General features: G+C 45.0%; 1 protein-coding gene across 6 annotated transcripts in view; it reads right to left on the bottom strand.

Moving 5' to 3' along the window:
* The window catches only part of Pfkm (phosphofructokinase, muscle), a 46,566-nt gene that overhangs the window by 18,602 nt on the left and 7,464 nt on the right, over window positions 1-20,500 (bottom strand). For 4 of the 6 annotated variants that reach the window (XM_015993235.3, XM_076556704.1, XM_076556706.1 and 1 more), the window contains exon 4: window positions 2,087-2,179. In XM_015993235.3, coding sequence (XP_015848721.1) covers window positions 2,087-2,179 — 93 coding nt within the window. Of the gene's footprint in view, window positions 1-2,086; window positions 2,180-4,220; window positions 4,280-7,442; window positions 7,689-20,500 lie in introns of those variants that run through there. The other 2 variants (XM_076556707.1, XM_006974356.4) reach the window with 2 other exon arrangements.

The following is a 20,500-nucleotide window of genomic DNA, read 5'->3' as shown; positions in this document are numbered from 1 at the left end:
TATCTCTCTGGATCCCTCCTGACATGCACCAATCACATTATATGGATTCACAAATGACATACTGTAACTCTCGGAAAGTCCCAGAGGCCTTGGCTCTCTTTCTCTGTTTCTTTTCTTCTCCCCTCCCCTCCCTTCTCTCCCTTCCCTTCTCTCAATCCTCTCTTCCCCTCCTCTCCAGAGAAGGTCCTTTTCTTTCATTCCTTTCAAATGGTCTCATGGGTTTTCCCCCAGGTTCTCTCTTTTCCTGACCTAACCATCTAAGTACACAGGACACAGGTGCATCACTAAAAGGTGTATGTTAAAGATCACAGTACTGGCATGGAATTCTACCAATAGAGAAGAAGCAATAGAATCTGGGTTAGAAGCATTTCCAGCCACCACCATGGTTCTGGATCCCTAATCTGATGACTCAGGCCTCTGTGCCATAGCCTCCTCCCTCAGTTTCTTCACTATTCATTCTTATTTGTTACATACATCATAAGTATAATATAAATATGTTAAAAATTTTAAAGCCTGGTTTGTAAATACACTAATAGAAAATACATGGCACAAGGTTTGGGCAGATAACTCAGTCAGTCAAAAACTCAGATTCCAGCACCCACGTGAAGCTGGGCACAGCAGCATGCGTCTGTAAACCCAGTGCTGAAGGGCAAAGACAGGTGGATCCCCGGAGCTGGCTGACCAGTGCGCACTAGCCATGTGGGGTATGATTATGTAATCAGAGAGAGACCCTGTCTCCAAAGAAAGAAAGAAAGAAGGTGAAGAGAGACTGAGGAAGACATCCAACAGTGACCACTAATCTCCACATACATGCACACACACACACACACACACACACACACACACACACACACAGAAATACCATGAGAGCAAATATCATCTTTTTCACAGATGCTTCCTTAGCACCTGCCACTCTGAGTACAGACGATGCTCAATAATTCGTTTTATTCATTAACAATCCACTTTCTGGATTTTTTTTTTTTTTTTTTTTTTTTGGTTTTTCGAGACAGGGTTTCTTTGTGTAGCTTTGCGCTTTTCCTGGAACTCACTTGGTAGCCCAGGTTGGCCTTGAACTCACAGAGATCCACCTGCCTCTGCGTCCCAAGTGCTGAGATTAAAGGCGTGCGCCACCACCGCCCGGCTGGGTTTTGGATTTTTTTTTTTAGGCATTTTTCTTGTGAAGTATTTCTCAGTTCCTCTCACCAGGTCTTATCACAGCCAACATGGCCAGCGCACACTGGCTTACTTTTATTCATGTGCCTAAGTAAGAACCCCAGTGACAAACAGGATCTCTCTCAAGAGAAGTTGGCTTCTTCACAACTGGGCTCTGCACAAAGTGAGTGCTTAGTACTCAATCCTAAGTCACCCAGTACCCTCGGAAAGCTTACATTTCTTTGTCTATCATGTCTCCATGTCCTGTTAACCCTTCAAAGAGATTCTTCTCTACAGCATACTATCAACTCAAACATATAAAAAAAAAATGAAAATGGGAATTGTTTTGTTCTTGAATCATACATTCATCTCCCCCTTTTAATCTTTCCCAAATACTTTATTTTTACGGTTTCTTAGACTCTGTTCAGAGAAAGGTTCTCTCTGTTTGCTGCCCCTCCAGCCCCACTGCATCTGTAGCGATTAAGGGATGCTCTTCCCGTTTTTTAAAGGGCTAATGGAACCGAAGGAAGCAGGACGGTAGAGCGCTGGCTGGCGCTGGTGAGTGGAGACGCTTTCCTGAGACCCCAGCTGGGTGGCCCAACACCAACTCTGAGTCTCTTCCCTTTCCCAGTGTCTCCCAAGTCCTTGAAATGAATCCATCTATTGCTTTCTCAACAATCTCGTCTCAAATTCTCAACAATGCTGCTCAAGGACCAACAGCATTAACTTCCAGAGAAACTTGGATAAAAGTTCTACGAAAGTTCAGGTCAACTGTAGCAGAGCAAACAATATCTAAATAGAGGTTCGTGTCAGAACTTCTAGGAAAATCCAGGATCCAGTGTGAACCTACATTAGGGTAGTTCTAGTCCACAGACTGAGGGAGTCAAGAAACTCCAGGCTCATGGCAACCATGTTTCTGTCCCCTTTCACTTACCTTGGGCATCTCCACCAGAGGTTAACACAGCAATGGCCTTGCCGATGCCCAGGGTTTTGGCTGCGTGATGCTCTTCATGGGTCATGATCCACTCTAGAATTCAAGACAATTAGTCAGTTAAGATGCAATGGATCAAGGTGCCACTTGCTCAAGAAGCGTCTGCCTTAGACTGGCTAGAGCCACTCAGTCGGACTCTCCCACTAAAGCGGCTGTGCAGTCACGGAGCTTTTGGAAGTCTTCCAGAGGAGAGCCGCACCCTCTCGGAGTGACAAGCTAAAGTGTCCGAGTCATCTAGACCAGGACTACATAAGTCCTGGCTCAGCCTTCCCTGTCCCCTCCCACCCCAACTGGAACCAGTCTTCAGAACAGGCTGAGGTCGAGAGGAAAGGGCACTTGACTTGAACGAAATGAGAAAGCAAGGGGGGACTCTGAGTGCATCTTGGGGTCCTCCCTTTTCATGAAGGGAGGAGGTGCCGCAGAGGGCCTAAGTCAGGTGAGGTTTGCGGTCCTGACAGAGAACCAGCAATGAGGAAGCAAGCAGTCGAGCGCAGCTTGGCTTCTGGCTAAGAGCAGCGTGGAGTGACGCAGACGTGAGTGAGCCAGGCTGCGGGACTGGGAGCTGAACTGGTGTTTGGTTTATAAAGGCACAGCAGAGCCGGACAAAATAAAGATGTCAATTCTATGAAGGGTTAGGGTCCTTCTGCAGTTCTGCCCGTTCCTCTCACGCTCTCAGCTTTCTAAGCAGCTGCTGAAGCCTTTGTCTTTGGGCTTTGCCCCTCACATTACATACTATTCAAATGGAAGGGTAACAAAATGTCTACCATACACACACACACACACACACACACACACACACACACACACACACAAATACACACACACACACACACACACACAAATACACACACACACACACACACACACGCAAACACAAGCATACCAGTATTGTGAGGAGACCTTTATATAGCCATTTATAGGATATATATAAATATATATATATATACACATATATACATATATATATAGCCATATATATGTAATATAAAACACAAGACATACTTTTATATCCATAAAATGCCAATAGGTCCATCCTTCCCCGTTACCCAGGCTAAAACCTGTTACTTTAAAAATGTGTCTCACCTGCCTCTCAGAGTCAACACGGCCACTAAACCCTATTGCCCCTCCTTTTTCTCTTCCCTGCCCATCCCCTTTTCTATCCTTGTTACCTCCTTCTACCTGAGTCCTGGTGGCAATAGTTGGAGCTTATCTCCCTTAACACAGTAGCTTGCACTGCTCTTCTTCGCTTTACTAGGAACACAAACTAAACTTTGGTGAGAAGGCTGCAGGCCCCTGAGGCTTTGGTGGAAGGAGGAGGAGCCCTGCAGAGGAACAAGAACCTCAAGGGAAGTTTGCTTCCGTCCAGCGTCTGGGGAAATTGGGATAGCTGCTTATAGGGACTAAGTCAGGTAAGCATACAAACCCACAGGTGCCAGTAAAACACGTGTGGGGAGACAAACACGAAACCAGACACACACAGTTAGAGACAAAGGTTCACAAACATACTACAAAGTCAGCACTGACCGGCCAAAGCTTCTTGACTTGGCATTCAGAGCTCCTACGACTGAGCTCCTGCATATCGCTTCAACCTCCTCACGACCCATGGATCCTTTGGTCCACTGCCATCTGAGCATTACTGTGCTCATCCCATCTGCATCCTTTGGCCAGGCTAACCTGTCTCTTTCCAGCCATTCAGCCATCCAACCATACATAAATACACACCTCACTCTATCCTTTTAAGCTACACCTCCTCACCCTTTTTAACCTATTAAATCTTTACTAGCCATCAGAGGTCCTGAAAGCCTTCTTCATCTTCTACAAGTCACATATTGTTTGGAAATAATCATTCATTTAGTATTTAAATACAACTTTAATGACGTTTTAATTGCTTCTTATACACTAATAGGAGGGCCAGACCAGACCAAGGGTCAGTAAACTACAGCCTGGAGGACAAACCCAGCCATTTTCACTTATGTATGGCAGCAAACTATGAAGGGTCCTATATTTTAAATGGTTGCAAAGATATTTTATGACATGAAGAATTGAAGTTCAAATCCCCATGGAGCTGTGTACTTGCCTGTAGTTCCAGCTACTCCGGACTGATAGAACTCAAGAGTTCAAGACCAGCCTGGCAACCTGTCTCAGCGAGGGAAAAAGAAAAGGCATGTCCATGCTCTCCTTTTCCTCTTGCATTCTGTGCTCTAACTCTGGGCAGGGGCTGCAGAAGACCTGCTGGTGTGCAAACCCTAAAATCCCCTGTGTCCTGTTAGCAAAGCTTCCTGACTGCTGCAGGCCAGGAATATATCATAAGAACTCAGCTGGTTATGGCAAAGTCACTACCTGGAGGGATCAGGGAATTCCTCCAGAGGAAGCCAAATTCCAAGCAGTTTTGGGTGTTATTTGGCTTGTTATATAACAGCTGTATTCTGTTATGAAAATCATGTGTGCCTTCATAGTTTTCCCAATTGACTTTTCCCTAAGAAGGGCTAACAGTGTGGACTGATCACTCTCTGGACACACACATTCCAGGTATTTGGAGAACTGCCTCAGGAAAGGCTTTCTCTGGAATCAGATATCTTTTAGCCACTTTCAAGGACTAACAGTGATATGCTAACCAGTCATTAGCACTCAGCTGACCTCCTCTTTTACCACTCCCATTTTGGATTGTTAAAGAAAGCCTGGTGGTCACAGCCAGAGGAAAAATTCTTACCTGCCTTTATGACCCTGTAGAATTCAAGCCTGGTGACCTTGATCGACCAGGGGCTTGATATAACTAGATTCCAGGGAGACTTAGGTAGAACGTGGAGAGTGGAGGACAGAGAAGAGAAAAGAGAATGGAAGAACTAGATGGGTAGGAACTTGAGAGGAACAAACTGAGATGGGGAAGAACTAGATTGAAGGGCTAGAAGAGAGTACTAGTGGAATGAGATGGAAGACGAGGAAGAGCCAGATGAGGAAGAACTAGATGGGAGAGAAGGAGATGGGAGAGGAGCTGATATGGGAAAGAACAAGATGGATGAGAACCTAGAGGGGACAGTAGATAAATATACAGAAATCAGGATAGAAAGGAGCTAGACATGAGAGCAGAATAGAAGCTGTGTAGAGAGAGAACTATCACAGAATAATAAAGTGTATGGACTAGGGAGTTTCGTGTATATAGATTCATTTCTTTTCATCAAAGATTAATTATCAGCTGGTTGTAGATTCTTCCCAGACCCTGGGAGGGGACTGTCGAGGGGCTGGACCCCCGTAGTCCCCGATACCTGACCACTGGGCTGCATTGTTGTTAGATGCACTTCCCCTAACTAGACTGCAAATTCCTCCAAGGCGGGGAATATGAGCATTTTCACAGCTACTTCCAGTGCTGGAGAGATGGCTCAGAAGTTCAGAGCACTGGCTGCTCTTCCAGAGGACCTGGATTCAATTCCCAGCACCCACATGGCAGCTCACAACTGTGTGTAACTCATCTCCATTGGACACCATCTTCTAGCCTCCACAAGCACGAGGTGCACATGCCATACACAAGCATATATTCAGACAAAACACTTACAAACATTCCTACCCAATGAAGAGCATGTCCACAGGGGAAGCTCAGTAACAAGTGCTGGAGAGCATCAATGAACTGATACACCATGTATGAAGAGTGGGCTTGGGAATGGACAGCGCTCCATATTCTACTCCTAAAAACTCAGGGCTGGGAACACAGCGCAGCTGTGCAGCACTGGCAAGACCCTGGGTTGAGTGCATCACAGTTAAAAAGGAAGGAAGATGCCGGGCGGTGGTGGCGCACGCCTTTAATCCCAGCACTCGGGAGGCAGAGCCAGGCGGATCTCTGTGAGTTCGAGGCCAGCCTGGGCTACCAAGTGAGTTCCAGGAAAGGCGCAAAGCTACACAGAGAAACCCTGTCTCAAAAAACCAAAAAAAAAAAAAAAAAAAAAAAAAAGGAAGGGAGGGAGGGAGGGAGGAAGGGAGGGAGGAAGGAAGGGAGGAAGGGAGGAAGGAAACAAGAAAAGGAATCAGTCTAGAACCACCAACAGATTAATGGGTAATAGAAACGTGGTATACATGTACATAAAGGAATTTTACTCTGCTGTAAAGAAAATCTAAATTATTAATTTTTCGGGAAAATGGACGGGCTGCATAATGCAATATTAAGTGAGGTGACCCAGACTCAGAAAGACAAAAACTGCATGTTCTCTCTCAGACGATGATCCTGTCCTGTAAAGTGTACCTGTATATCCAAGAACGGGAGTAAGAAAATTAGTAAGGAGACCAAGAGAGTGCAAAAACAGGTGATGAAGGATGTATGGGGGGGAGGGGGGAGATGGAACACAAAAGAGGAAAAGAGACCAAGGAGTGCAAGAAGAAATCGGGGTAGCAGCGTGGTGGGGAGATCTACTCAGACACAGTTTGTTCTAAAGTGTCATAATGATATCTAATAGCTTGTATGGTAATTTTAAATAAAAAAAAAACACTCAGGCATACCTAGGACTTAGAAAATGGCAAAATGGAAAAGCAACATGAACATACATATACCTAGAATGTTAACCTCTCAATTTCTGTTGTTCTTGAGAAAGACTACATGATTGCAAGAAATAGGAACCTAAAAATTTAGAATAGAAAGAAGCAGACATCTGACTATGCTGCTCTTTAAAACCCTGAGTTTTCTCTTTTCTTTCCCTCCTGGAGTTCATCACCGGATTGGGAGGCTCATCACCTGTAGAAGCCCCTAGATGCCTCTATGTCATAGTTTCAGTGAGAGAGGGCTCACCTCCTCAATCTGTATGTCAAGAGGCATAGGACACAAACACGCATGCGGTTCGGACACCCGCATCCTTTAAGGACCCACAGTGACACGCATGTGGACAGAATCACGGATACTAAATATAAATATACAGAATCGTGTGTGTGTGTGTGTGTGTGTGTGTGTGTGTGTGTGTGTGTGTGTGTGTGTAAGCACGCAGGAAGCAGGAACGCAGCTGGCAGCATCATAGGTGCACCAATTTGAACAGGCTATGTGCCAGGGGAGGGGGTCAGGCAGCCAAGTGCAAAGCAGCTGAGCACCCCGGGCCGGCCGTGCATCTGGGACTTGAGCCCACAAATGCTGGGAGGTTAAGCGAGGGGCTCGGCTTCTTCACGCGTCCCCAGCACCCATCCCCCTCTCGCCTGCGATTTCGGATGCCTTGTCACGTCTGGCCCTCTGTCCTTTCTGTCCTCCCCACCGCCTGCTCCCAGCACGTTCGCTCCCGCCGCACTCCAGGCTTCGCCCCTCGCTCCCCACCCAAGGCCTCCCTCTTGCCTGGTAGTTTTAGCTCTCCTCCGCCGCTGCTTTCTTGCAGATTGTCCTTGGGGAAAGGGGGAGGGGAGCTCGGCGAACACGGGGAGGAGCCAGGTGGAGGCAGCCGCGGGAGGAGGAGAAGCTTCCAAACCTCCACTGGCCAAAGCTGGCAAGGAGGCTCCGCCTTCCCCTGCTCGCCTCTCTCCTCCTCTTCCTCCTCCCCTTAAGAATTCGGCTGCTTTTGCATTGCTTCCCGGGGACCGCATCTTTATCTTGGGCTCATGTACGTGGTGAGTTAGAAATTACGTAGTTGCTGATTTTGTTTCCAACTGAGCCAACTTTTCACTTCCTGGACTGCCTGCGACTCCTTGAGTTCAAATACCTCCTGCCACTGTTGAAATCCTCCCCTCCGCACTTGGCCACCTCTGTCGCTCTTTCAACAAACATCTTATGTGGAGTCTGCGTGCCAGACTTTGTATTAGATCCCTGCCTTTAAGAAACACCCAACACTGGTGTCTCTTACAGAGTAACGACAAAACTCCCACATCTGCATCACTTCTATGAGAGAAACGAGGGCTAACCCAGCTAGCAGGGTACCAAAAGGAAAGAGCCCCTCCTCAGGTCGACCGCAGCAGGATTGCAGGGTTTTTTGGAAGCGAGCAAGCACCTCCGGGAGACTTCTGGGAACTCTGGGAACAGTGGCTTTGTGCTCCCTGAGGCACCCGCATCCCAGGCTCAGACCCTCGCTCCGCTCTCTTGGCTCCGCCCTTTGCCTTGGCTTCCTTCAAAGCTGCCACAGTCAGCTCCACTCTTGTTTCTCTACTGACTTTTCCACTCTTCTTTTTCTCCTGCTGACTTTCGCCTCTGCCCTGCACATTCCGGCTGCCAACAACAGGAAGGCAAGCGAACGGGCAATGAGACGCTTTGACTGAAAAGTTATACCCGTTGATGTTGCAAATGACACCATCAAGAAAGTAAAAAAGACGACCTGTGAAACGGAAGAAAGTATTTGCAAATTGTTTATCTGATAAAGGACCAGAATGTAGAGGAAAGGAAGCCCTCAGACGTGCCTGGTAACCCACCTCATGCCTGCCTTTCTGTACTGCTTTCCCCCACACACCCACCACCAGATCAATGCATCTCTCAACCCTCATCTGAGAAGTTTCTCTCTGTAGAAGATGGAGATAAACACAGAGACCCACAACTGGACAAAGTGCAACAAATAAGAGGTCACTCCGGGCGCTGGCGGCGGCGCACGCCTTTAATCCCAGCACTCGGGAGGCAGAGGCAGGCGGATCTCTGTGAGTTCAAGGCCAGCCTGGTCTCCAAAGAGAGTTCCAGAAAAGGCGCAAAGCTACACAGAGAAACCCTGTCTCGAAAAACCAAAAAAAAAAAAAAAAAAAAAAAAAAGAGGTCACCCCTCCGCCCCAGAGGCTCAAGAATCACGTCCAGAGAAGGTCAGAAAGAATGTAAGAGCCAGGGGTGGTGACTGACTACAAGGAAAATCATCTTCTGGACACCTCAGGATACTACAGATACCAATCCACAGCAATTTCAATAGCATGCCAGAAAACCATGCAAGCCAAGGCCAGACCAAATCCATCATGGAGAGGGGAGCTGGACAAATCCCAATCATGGAGCAAATGGCAAGTGTTAGCTGCTGGGAGAGAGAGAGAGAGAGAGAGAGAGAGAGACAGAGAGAGAGACAGAGAGAGAGAGATGGAAGACCACTTCCAAGAATGTTTGGACAGCACACATTGTTATTGAAGGGTTAAAAGGAGAAAAAAAAACCCACAAAGTTGGGTGGTTAGGGAAGAGGTGGGGTAGATCTGAGAAGAGTTGGGGGAGGGATGAATATGATCACATTGAATATGTACACGTTGTAGGGAGCTCAAACCTATTACAGAACTAATTTTAAAAATATTTATACATGAAAAACCCTCTTTCAATAATTAAAATTTAATAATTAAATAGTTAAAAATGGCAAAGAATCTGATCAGACATTCATCAAAGACATAGAGGTGCAAAAAAGCACAAGAAAAAAAAACACTCATTTGTTCTGTCATCAGGAGCTGTGAGAAAAAGAGTGAGAGACTCTTGCCTGCCTTTCAAATAACTCAGATAAGAAAAGATGATACCAAATAATTATGAGACTATAGTGTTGTGGGAGGTTTGTTTATATTGTCACCACGAGACCACCAATGGAGTTAAACTTTGATTCAGAGGGTGGAGTTCACATTCAGCTGGCCAGAATAAACCATAGAGTTTTCTGGTGGACCCATGAAGATAGGGAGACACAGGAAGGAATATGGAGGGGCTTGGGAATATTTGAGGGCCTTTTCAATCTGGGAAGGTGGAGAGGAGGGTCAGCTGATCATTTTTCCATCACTCTGTAGACATATCAGATTTATACCCTAACATCTGACTCGGGAGCTTTATTTATTAATTGCACAATAAAAGTAGTCGCTATATCTGACACCCAACATGGGCCACAGATCACGCCAAAGCAGCAGAGCCGCCACCGCCGGCTTCCCCCCACTCACCCCAAACCCTCCCAGCTAGTTGTGGGCCTGTCTCATAAGATCTAATTACACTTTAAAAGAAATGCTTAATAAACAGAAAGGGGGTAATAAAGACCCCCAGATATAGATTACACAATGCTCTATTAACTTTAAATTTTTGAATGCTAATGAGAAAGGAATGGCAGCTGTTGGAGAGACATTGGATAATAGAAAAAAACTGAATTAAATCAGCCTGTATACTTCAGAGATGTGTTGACCTCAGAATGGAAACCAAGATGTGTGTTACATTGGGGAAGAGGTTTTGCTTCTGTTTCCACAGGTTTATACCCTAATATCTGACTCCTGAGCTGTATTCATTAATAGAATAATAAAATTAGCCACTATACTGCAAGGCCGCACTGAACATTAGTGAACACCATTCATTGTTGGCAGAAATTGTTGACACTTTAAAGACAGCTTAACAGTTTCCTGAACAGGTAAATGTGGGTTTACCACAGACATCGAATTCCTATTTTACTTAAACAAGTTATGTTATATTCACACACACACACACACACAAAAAAAAAAAAAAAAAAAACTGCACACACATATGTGCAGCAGCTCTATTCATGGTTGCCCCAAACTAGAAGAAACCAAGACATCTCTCAAGAGGTAAATAGGTAAAGAAAGCATGGTATATTGATACAGCAAAGTATTATTCAACAATAAAGGAAATGAATTATCAAGCCATAAAAAGATATGGAATAACCTTAAATGTATCTTTCTCAGCAAGTCAGGCAGTCTGAAAAGGATACTTGGTATATAAGATTCTACTTTCTGACATTCTGGAAAAGGCAAAACTATGAAGATAAAAGATCAGCGGTTACTTGGGGCTTGAAATAGGAAGGAGAGGAATATGCAGAGCATGGAGGATCTTGAAGGAGGTGAAATCCTTCAGTAATGTTGTAATGGTAGGTACATGTATGACATTATACATGTCTCAAAACTTGTAGGACTACATAATGTGAACTACTGACTGCAGTTAGTAATAGCGTATCAATATTGGTTCATCAGTTGCAACAAGTGTGCTGTGCCTGTGAAAGATGCTAAACACAGAGGAAACTGAACAGGATAGAACTCGGTTTTATTACAGTTTTTAGAAAGAAGTTTTTCTCTTTGGGGTTTTTATTTTAGTTATTTTTATTTATTTTATTAGACTTGGAATATAACTGAGTAAGTCAGTAACCCCATAACACCTGTAATTTATCAAATTCTTACAACATGAACATGTTAGTTGAAAGTAAATAAAGTGAAAAACAGATCAGAATAGTAAATTGTTGATATTATTCACTCAGTACTGCTCAGGGAAGAGGCACCAGTGACTACAGTTTTCCAGCACTAGAGTCAGAGGCTGAGGCCACACAGGGACAACTCATTACAAATGGCTTCTCTTGCTTTCTCATTTTAAACCTCAAAACAGAACATTTTTCTTTTTCCAAATTTTCTTTCATCAGACAACTTTTACATTCAAAATATGATTTTCCATGAACAGTAACAACTTGAATGAGGCACTTTCAGCTAGCTATTGTCGGTTTACTTAGTGAATCAGAGTTTGAATTCATAAACCACTGCTGAACTGGTAATGGAGACAATGTTTGGATCTAAGTAGTTCTAGAAAACATGGTGTATGCTCAGTCTCCATCTAACTGGAGTTGAGATGCATCCCTGAGAGCAGAACATTGGTGAATGGAACCTACAGGCTAACATGTGATGACTAAGGGAGGCATCTGAACATTATCATACAAGCTGGAGTGCCTAAGGAGAGTGTCAGCAGACTCAGATGATGGGTCAGGAAAGGAATGCAGAAGTTACATGACACCTCAAATCCTTGAGAAAACTCAGGTCAGTTTCATTGCTGGGACAGTGTAATGCAGCTACAAAAGCACGTCGCATACCTTCTTCCAAAAAAAGAAAGCCAAAGTCTTGCCTTACACTGGAGAAGAGCCTGGGGACTCCTGAATTTGTCTGTCTCAATTACTGAAGTACAAGAATTAGGCATGATATTGCTTGAAAACCTGGTTTGGAATAAAATATACTTTAGACTTCTTCATCCTTTGAAATGTATAATCGAATTTAGGGTTTAGGGTAGTGACAGTAGTGGATATGAGTAAAAATGGTGTCCGATGAAGGGAAGCACGTGATAGTGAGGTCTTCTACAGAGAAGCTGTAACAGGAGGTAGTGAGGAGAGCATTATTCCTTAGACTGCTCTTCCATTTCCCACTCAGTAAGAAGGAGTCACGAGTCACTGGTTACTGAGGCACGCTGATTACCAGTGAAGTCCTTAGGCACAGTGGGGATTTACATCAAGTGGGCAGCTGGGTCTGCTGGACCAGAGCCTGGCCCACAAAGCTGCATGTTGCCCCAAAGCTTTGCCCCTGGAGGCAGCTCTGTCCCACATTCAGCTATCTTGCCTTTGGTTTTGTGTCTCGCAGCATAAATGAGCGATCATGTTCTCCCTCAAGTATTACGAAGTCTGAAGATAAAAACAAACAAACCTAGGACTAATACTGATGCGCAAAAAAGGCCACGGGGAAGCCCACTCAGTTGTGATTTTTCGCCACAGTGCCCTCTGTGGAGTGGAGTTTTGTTTCCATGGTCATGAGATGGACCTTTTAACATTAGATACTGGACTTTTGCAAGGCGAGAAGTAATGAAGTGGACAGAGAACACAGCACATAGGGGATCCATGAAGTATTCTCAGTGGCATCCACCTATTTGTCAAAGGCTAGAGTAACGGGGAATAGACCGTAATTGTAAGACAACTCATATGAGAGTTTTAAAATACAACACACTCTACTACTCTGATAGACCTGGATACTTTTGATTTAGGCAAGGACAAGAGTGGACGCTGGGGAGGCAACTGTACACATATAGAAGCCTCGGCTAGACAGCAGGCCACAAACCTACCAAAAGACACATATGATGAAGGCATACAACGGCTGGGCACTGTGGCACAGGCCTTTAATCCCAGCACTCAGGAGACAGCGGCAAGCAGATCTTTGTGAGTCCAAGGCCAGCCTCATCTATACAGTGAGCTCCAAGACAGCCAGGATTATCTTGAGAGACCCTATCTCAAAAAACAAAAACAAAAACAAAGAACAAAGAAGATACCACAATGTATTTGAACTAGACACCAGATGTCATCCAGTACATCATATGATGCTGAATATCCTACTGGGTAATCTATCCAGAAGAAAACTGAGATACAGGCAAGATAAAAATACTATGTATACTTTTAAGATGAAGAACACTGGTTATTTATAGAAACACCACCTTAAGAATAAAGACTAGGGCTGGAGAGATGGCTCAGAGGTTAAGAGCACTGGCTGCTCTTCCAGAGGTCCTGAGTTCAATTCCCAGCAACCATATGGTGGCTCACAACCATCTGTGATGGGATCTGGTGCCCTCTTCTGGCCTGCAAAATAAATAAATAAACCTTTAAAAAAAAAAAGAATAAAGACTAAACACTAATGAGCTGGGGTCATTTTTTATAATAAAACATTGAAAAATGCATTCCTGTGTTCTTTGGGGTTTCTCTTCCAGTGAGATGTCTCACGTGTGTTGAGTGAGGGAACTGTGGTGAGATCCTCTCACACAGGGAGGAGAACAGTGTTTCTACACCTCCCGAAAGAACTGCAACAACTTCTAAACATTTAAAAAGAAACTGCTTCTAGTGTGACTGCTCATAACAATCGCAAAAACTGGAGGAAATGACTGAGGAATAGCCAAGATTACTATCAGTCTCAGTAATACAGTCTCAGCAAAGGGCACATGGCTCTTTGTCATGGGAACTGCTGTGCATTGTGAGATATTTAGCAGTATCTTGGGTATCCTGGAATATTAACTGCCATTCTTTTCTTTTCTTTTGTTTTGTTTTTCGAGACAGGGTTTCTCTATGTAGCTTTGCGCCTTTCCTGGAACTCACTTGGTAGCCCAGGCTGGCCTCGAACTCACAGAGATCCGCCTGCCTCTGCTTCCCAAGTGCTGGGATTAAAGGCGTGCGCCACCACCGCCCAGCTTAACTGCCATTCTTTACAAAAGCTGGGGAGCAGGACTTAAGGGTAGGAAGAGAGGCCTCTGTGACCCACAGGTCATGTTCCTTGAGGTGCCTCACTGCAGGACCACGTATCTTATGGTGGTTGGTAGTTGAGTTTCTGTCCTTCAGAAGCATACATACACACACTAGCCTGGCAATGCACAAGGCACAGCTGTGTATACTGATGGGCAAAGAGCTAGAGAAGCAGCAGCCATGGCTGCTCCTCTATCAAGCCTGAAGCAAACGTGTGCTCCATTTTCCTGGAATCTAGAGTGCAGCATCTCCCTACATAATTCCACTTAGAACAAGGACTAGAACACTCTGGGAGGAGAGTGTCTACGACTTTTTCCTTTCCTCAGAAAAGCAGAGGCAGCAGCCGGATAGCAGGTCAGGGTCTGGGCACATCTTTGTGATCACAGCTCCGGGTTCACTGATGCCATCTGATGACATGACTTCTTCACCAGTGTCTCGTAGGCAAAGAACAGAGCAAAGCAGTGGCAGCCACCTAAGGCAGGACCCCACTTTTGTTTCCCTCTAAACCGTCATCTACCAAGAGCCTGAAGACCATTTTAAGAAGCAAATATGGGAGATGCATTTGGGTGAGGACTCAGAGGCTTTCAGGCTGAGGATTCGTGGAAACAGGATTGTCTGAGGAGTTGTTGAGTTCTAGGAATCTGAGCACTCGGGGAAGGAGCTGTCTCTTTGGGATGCGACCAGAATGGACCCCAACATTCTGTCCAAGGCCAACCTAGGGCCCAGCTGCTGATCTTGCAAAGCCCAACAACTTGGAGGCATTGGTGAGATTGCCCTACAGATCAACCTGCTCAGCCGAGATCCATTCTCGAGAGGTTTCAGAACCTGTGGTCTGAGGAAACAAGATCAGCTGAGGAGTTGACGAATGAGCAAACCGCGACCTGAGAATGCAAGAGAAGGAGCTGTCCAGCCACTGAACCAGATCACCAGAATCATAAACCCACCCTACACTGACTGGGAGCAGGTAAGGCCCCATCTCCGGATTGGCAGACCAGGTCTCTAGCCCCTAGGCCCTACCCATCGGAGTTCAAGGGACCAGACAGCTACCTTTCCCTACTCCCTCACCAAAAAACAAAAAACAAACAAACAAAAGCCAGCCCCTGTGAACCCAACAACCACTAGAGCCATAAGCCTACCATGCACCAATTAGGAACAGCTGCTCCCTGAAACAGAACCCACTAACACTGATTGGACTAAGCTTCTCCTGGAGAAACAGAGCCCAACAGCACCGATTCGACCAAGAACTCCCAGTGGACCAAGACTATCAATTAGAACAAGAGAGGAACCTTCAGACACAGACACCGCATTCAACGAGCGGAGGAAGAAATGAATATACACCAGTACAAAACTACAGGCAACAACATAAAGACCTAGATGACACCATCAGAACCTAGTGATTCTACACCTGCAAGACCTGAACATACCAAGACAGAAGAAGCAGAAGAAATCAATCCTAAAAATGACTTTAAGATGATAGAGACCCTAAAAGAGGAAATGAAAAACTCCCTTAAAGAAGAAATAAAAAATTCCCTTAAAGAAATAGAAAAACAAACAAACAAAAAATTGGAAGAAATCAAAGAAAGCCAAGGAAAAGTAATTAAACAGATGAAGGAAACAGTTCAAGATTTGCAAATTGAGGGGCTGGAGAGATGGCTCAGAGGTTAAGAACACTGACTGCTCTTCCAGAGGTCCTGAGTTCAATTCCTAGCAACCACATGGTGGCTCACAACCATCTGTAATGAGATCTGGCGCCCTCTTCTGGCCTGCAGACATACATGCAGGCAGAACATTGTATACATAATAAATAAATAAATCTTTTAAAAAAAAAGATTTGAAAATTGAAATCGAGACAAAAAAGAAGACTCAAACTGAGGGAATGCTGGAAATAGAAATCCTGACTAAGAGAACAGGAACTACAGAAGCAAGCATAACCAACTGAATGCAAGAGAATCTCTGACATTGAAGACACAATAGAGAAAATAGATTCATCAGTCAAAGAAAACACTAAAGCCAAAAAAGTCGTAACACAAAAACGTCCAAGAAATTTGGGACACCATGAAAAGACCAAACTTAAGAATAATAGGGGTAGAAGAAGGAGAACAATACCAACTCAAAGGCACAGAAAATATATTCAACAAAATCATAGAAGAAAACTTTCCTTACCTAAAGAAAGAAATACCTATAAAGATACAAGAAGCTTACAGAACACCAAATAAGCTGGATCAAAAAAAAAAAAAAAGTCCCCTCGCCACATAATAATCAAAACACTAAACATACAGAACAAATAAAAAATATTAAGAGCTGCAAAGGAAAAAAAAAAAAACCAAGTAACATATAAAGGCAGACCCATCAGAATAACACCAGACTTCTCAAGCGACTATGAAAGCTAGAAGGTCCTGGACAAACGTTATGCAGACACTAAGAGACCACAGATGCCAACCCAGACTACTATACCCAGCAAAACTCTTAATCACCATAGATGGAGTAAACAAAATATTCCAACACACACACACACACACACACACACACAAAAAAAAAAAAAAAAAAAAAAAAAAAAAAAAAAAAAAAAAAAAAAAAACAGGAAAGAAGCACATATGAGGGCTGGGGATGTAGCTCAATGGCAGAATGCTTGCCTAGCATGCATGAGCTCCTGGATTTACTATTTAGCACCATAAATCAAAACAAAATAGAGCACCTCACTAACACTGTAACTGTTAAGGAAATGAATTTGTGGTGAAATGATTTTGTTTTTGTTTGTTTGATTTCCCATAATGGGAAAATGTTAACAGAATCTAGACGACATTGTGTGGTCTTGTTCTTTTTTGTTTGTTTGTTTGTTTGTCAAGACAGGTTTTCTCTGTTTAGTTTTGGTGCCTGTCCTGGATCTCGCTCTGTAGACCAGTGAAACCCTGTCTCAAAAAAACCAAAAAAAAAAAAAAAAAAAAAAAAAAAAAAAAAAAAAAAAAAAAGAAAAAAGAAAAAGAAAGAAAAGAACCCATTTATAAAGTTACTGGAGAGATCTGGAGAGATGGCTCAGGGGCTAAGAGGACCTGGGTTTGGTTCCTAGCATCTACTTGGTGGCTCTCATCTACTCTAGCTCTTGGGGATCCAACACCTCTTCTGACCTCCGTAGGCTCCTGTACCGATGGTGCACATCCACACAACCAAGCACACACATACATACAAAATTAAAATGTTTTTATGCACTCACTGGAAACTGCATTGGCGGTATCATCTCTGCACACAGCTTTGCTGCTCAGGAGCCCTCTGCAAGGCCTCACTCACTTCCCTAGGCCCCTTAGTCTCACACCCCAAAGTCGTCGTCCCCCGCCCCCCCCCCCCCCCCCCCCCCCCCCCCCCCCCCCCCCCGCCTTGCAGGACTTCCTTCCCTCATTGGCACTGAATGACTTTTCTGACAGGTCTTTTCCAATGAGGTCTCCTCCTTCTTCTTCTTCTTCTTCTTCCTCCTCCTCCTCCTCCTCCTCCTCCTCCTCCTCCTCCTCCTCCTCCTCCTTCTTTTCTTCTTTTTTAGGTTTTTCGAGACAGGGTTTCTATGTGTAGCTTTGTGCCTTTCCTGGGACTCACTTGGTAGTCCAGGCTGGCCTCAAACTCACAGAGATCCGCCTGGCTCTGCCTCCCGAGTGCTGGGATTAAAGGCGTGCACCACCACCACCCGGCATGAGGTCTCTTCTAATGAGGTCACTCAGCTGGGAAAGCAGGGGGCAGGCAACAAGGTAACACTTCCTGAGAGCAGAGGCTGCTGGGTGATTTGGGGAGGATTCTGTTGAAATGGTTAAGGTAAAGCAGGGGGACTGAGAAGCCGATGAAAGAAACTACTGAGCCAGCCACAGTCTGTGCTGTCCTCTGACTCCATACATGATCCCAGTCCTCAACACTGCCTGCATGTGGCAATCTGATGACTGACAGACACATTAGGTCCCAACAGGAGAGTCTGCCCTGGATGCTCCAGGTCCAAAGAGCTCCAGGGATCTGTCCTGGTTCATGTGACCAAAGTTTTCCTGTCCTCCATCTGTCTGCACTGGCCAGGCTCATGCTCTCTGTCTCTCTCTTTGTTGTTGTTGTTGCTGGGTTTTTTTTTTTTTTTTGTTTTGTTTTGTTTTGTTTTGTTTTGTTTTGTTTTGTTTTGTTTTGTTTTGAGACAGGGTTTCTCTGTGTAGCTTTGGTGCCTGTCCTGGAACTTGCTCTGTAGACCAGGCTGGCCTCGAACTCACAGAGATCTGCCTGGCTTTGCCTCCCGAGTGCTATTTTTTTTTTTAAGATTTATTAATTTATTATGTATACAGTGTTCTACCTGCATGTGTGCCTGCAGGCCAGAAGAGGGCACCAGATCTCATTACAGATGCTTGTCAGCCACCATGTGGTTGCTAGGAATTGAACTCAGGACCTCTGGAAGAACAGTCAGTGCTCTTAACCTCTGAGCCATCTCTTCCACTGGTCTTGTTCCGATAATCCTTTGGGCATTCTTCCCAGTGCTCAGGTCTTACTGGGCCACATTACCTTTCCAATGAGTCAATCTCTTCCCAGATTCAGAGCCAACTATCCTTTCTGGAAAACGCTTCTCTGCTCTACCTGGCTACTGCAGTCATTCCTCTGGCTGTCCTGAGTTAGTCCCATGCTTCCTATGCTGAGTTTGTGTACTGCTTTCCTTCCTTCCCTGAATTCACACCATTCTAATTCTATAACCATGAAGGACATGTGTGTTTTGTTTACTTCTGTCCCCAGTGCTAAATACAGTGCCCGACATAGTATGTGGTCAACAAACTTTCTTAGTAGAAAGAAAAAAAAAAGAAGATAGATAGATAGATAGACAGACAGAAAGACAGGAAGGAGAAATAATAAAATGGAAGGAAAGATGGAAACAATCCAGAAAGTCTGCATGGAGGCCTCGCTGAGGCTGGAAGATACTTAATTTCCTTTCTCTTGGAGGAAAACTGAAAAGATTATGCGTGGCTCTTACATGAGGCCTACATGTTCAAATGCAGAAGCTGAATATTCTAATTTTGTCCATGAGATGATGGTTAGTGCAAACTAGAGAATTAAGTTCAAATTAGTCATCAGAGCAAAGGGGGGTTGAGGTTGTGGGAGCCCGTAGAGGCTTCCTAGAGAACTTACTCAGCAAGGCTGCATAAGGAGATGCTTTGGCCACAGGAGTGTTTACCAAGTATTTGGAAGGGTCTACACTTGGCTGTATGGTGTGCTTTGATCTTGCAAGGGGGAGGTCTTTTGCCTCTCCCCTTGGCACATTATAAAAAGCCCTTTTCAATAAAGAATGAGCCTGGTGGGTATTGACCCAGGCCCTCCTGAAGCTATCCATGTTTCTGTCTTTCTTCTCGTTGGCTAGGTCTATTTTTCTATCTATCATTTCTTAATTCCTCTCTCCTCTACCTAAGAATGCTCCAAAATCTGGGAGCAGATTGGAGCTGAACTCCCACAGACGCCCAGAGATGGTGCCCGGACAGGGACTTAGGTACGGAGGATAGAGAAAGAACACTGTGGAGCAGGGGTATGCCCAATAATTAATTAAGTTGAGGCGGTGATATTCTATTCTTTGGGAGTAAAATTGTAAATATAAATCAGAGTAGTTAAAGTTAGGCTACAGCAAGTATCTCTCTGTCTCTGTTTCTGTGTGTGTCTCTATTAAAGTAAGTCTTGTAAATTTTGTGAAGTTTAGCTTGAGAAATATAGGCTTTAGGTATATTAGGGTAGAATAGGCTCTAGGTATTTAGTATATTGTGAATATAGGGATATTGTGAAGGCTTAGTGATAATAGAAACATAGAGTAGAGTAGTTCCCCTCACCCCTGAGGAGGACGTACGTACGTACAGGACCTGGGACGCAGAAAGCAGCGTCCAGGACCTGAGCAAACACTGTGAACCTGGCCGTCTGAGAGTGAAAAGCTGCTTCAGAGACTGCCAGATTCAGAAGGCAGCAGCAGTGGGAGAATGAAGCAGAAACTTCAGACCCCAGCCACCGGAGCAGGTCGGTCACCGGGAGCCAGCGTCCCCAGAGGCCAGAGCCCAGTTAGGGACATCCTGGGAGAATGGAGGTGGGGAGCCATGTGGGCAGCTGAAGAGCGAGAGCTCAGGGTGCTGTGGCAGCTGTGCTAGAGAAAAAGCCTCCAGAGAAAGATGCCCTCGGAGCACACACCAGGAGCGTGTGTGCATTTGGGGACACTGAGGTAGGCCTGACTACCGTGAGCAGCATTGGGGTGGCGGGGTCGGGGGTGGCAGTGGGAAGCCCTGCAGAGGCCAGGCATCATCCCCAAGGGTGGAACCTTGGCAGAGGCAGTGCAGACCCAGGAGGAAACTGCTGTTTGACAGGACACTGGGGTGGGATGAGCTCTGGTGTGGAGAGAGCAGCGAAGGCTTTGGAATCCCATTGCAATGCAAAGTACAGGGTCTGAGTCCTTAGTGGCAGCACACAGCAG

Source organism: Peromyscus maniculatus, chromosome 20 (genome assembly GCF_049852395.1).
Source record: "Peromyscus maniculatus bairdii isolate BWxNUB_F1_BW_parent chromosome 20, HU_Pman_BW_mat_3.1, whole genome shotgun sequence".
Lineage (NCBI taxonomy): Eukaryota > Metazoa > Chordata > Mammalia > Rodentia > Cricetidae > Peromyscus > Peromyscus maniculatus.
Note: the sequence above shows the minus strand (reverse complement) of the source record. Positions and strands in the feature narration are given on the sequence as shown.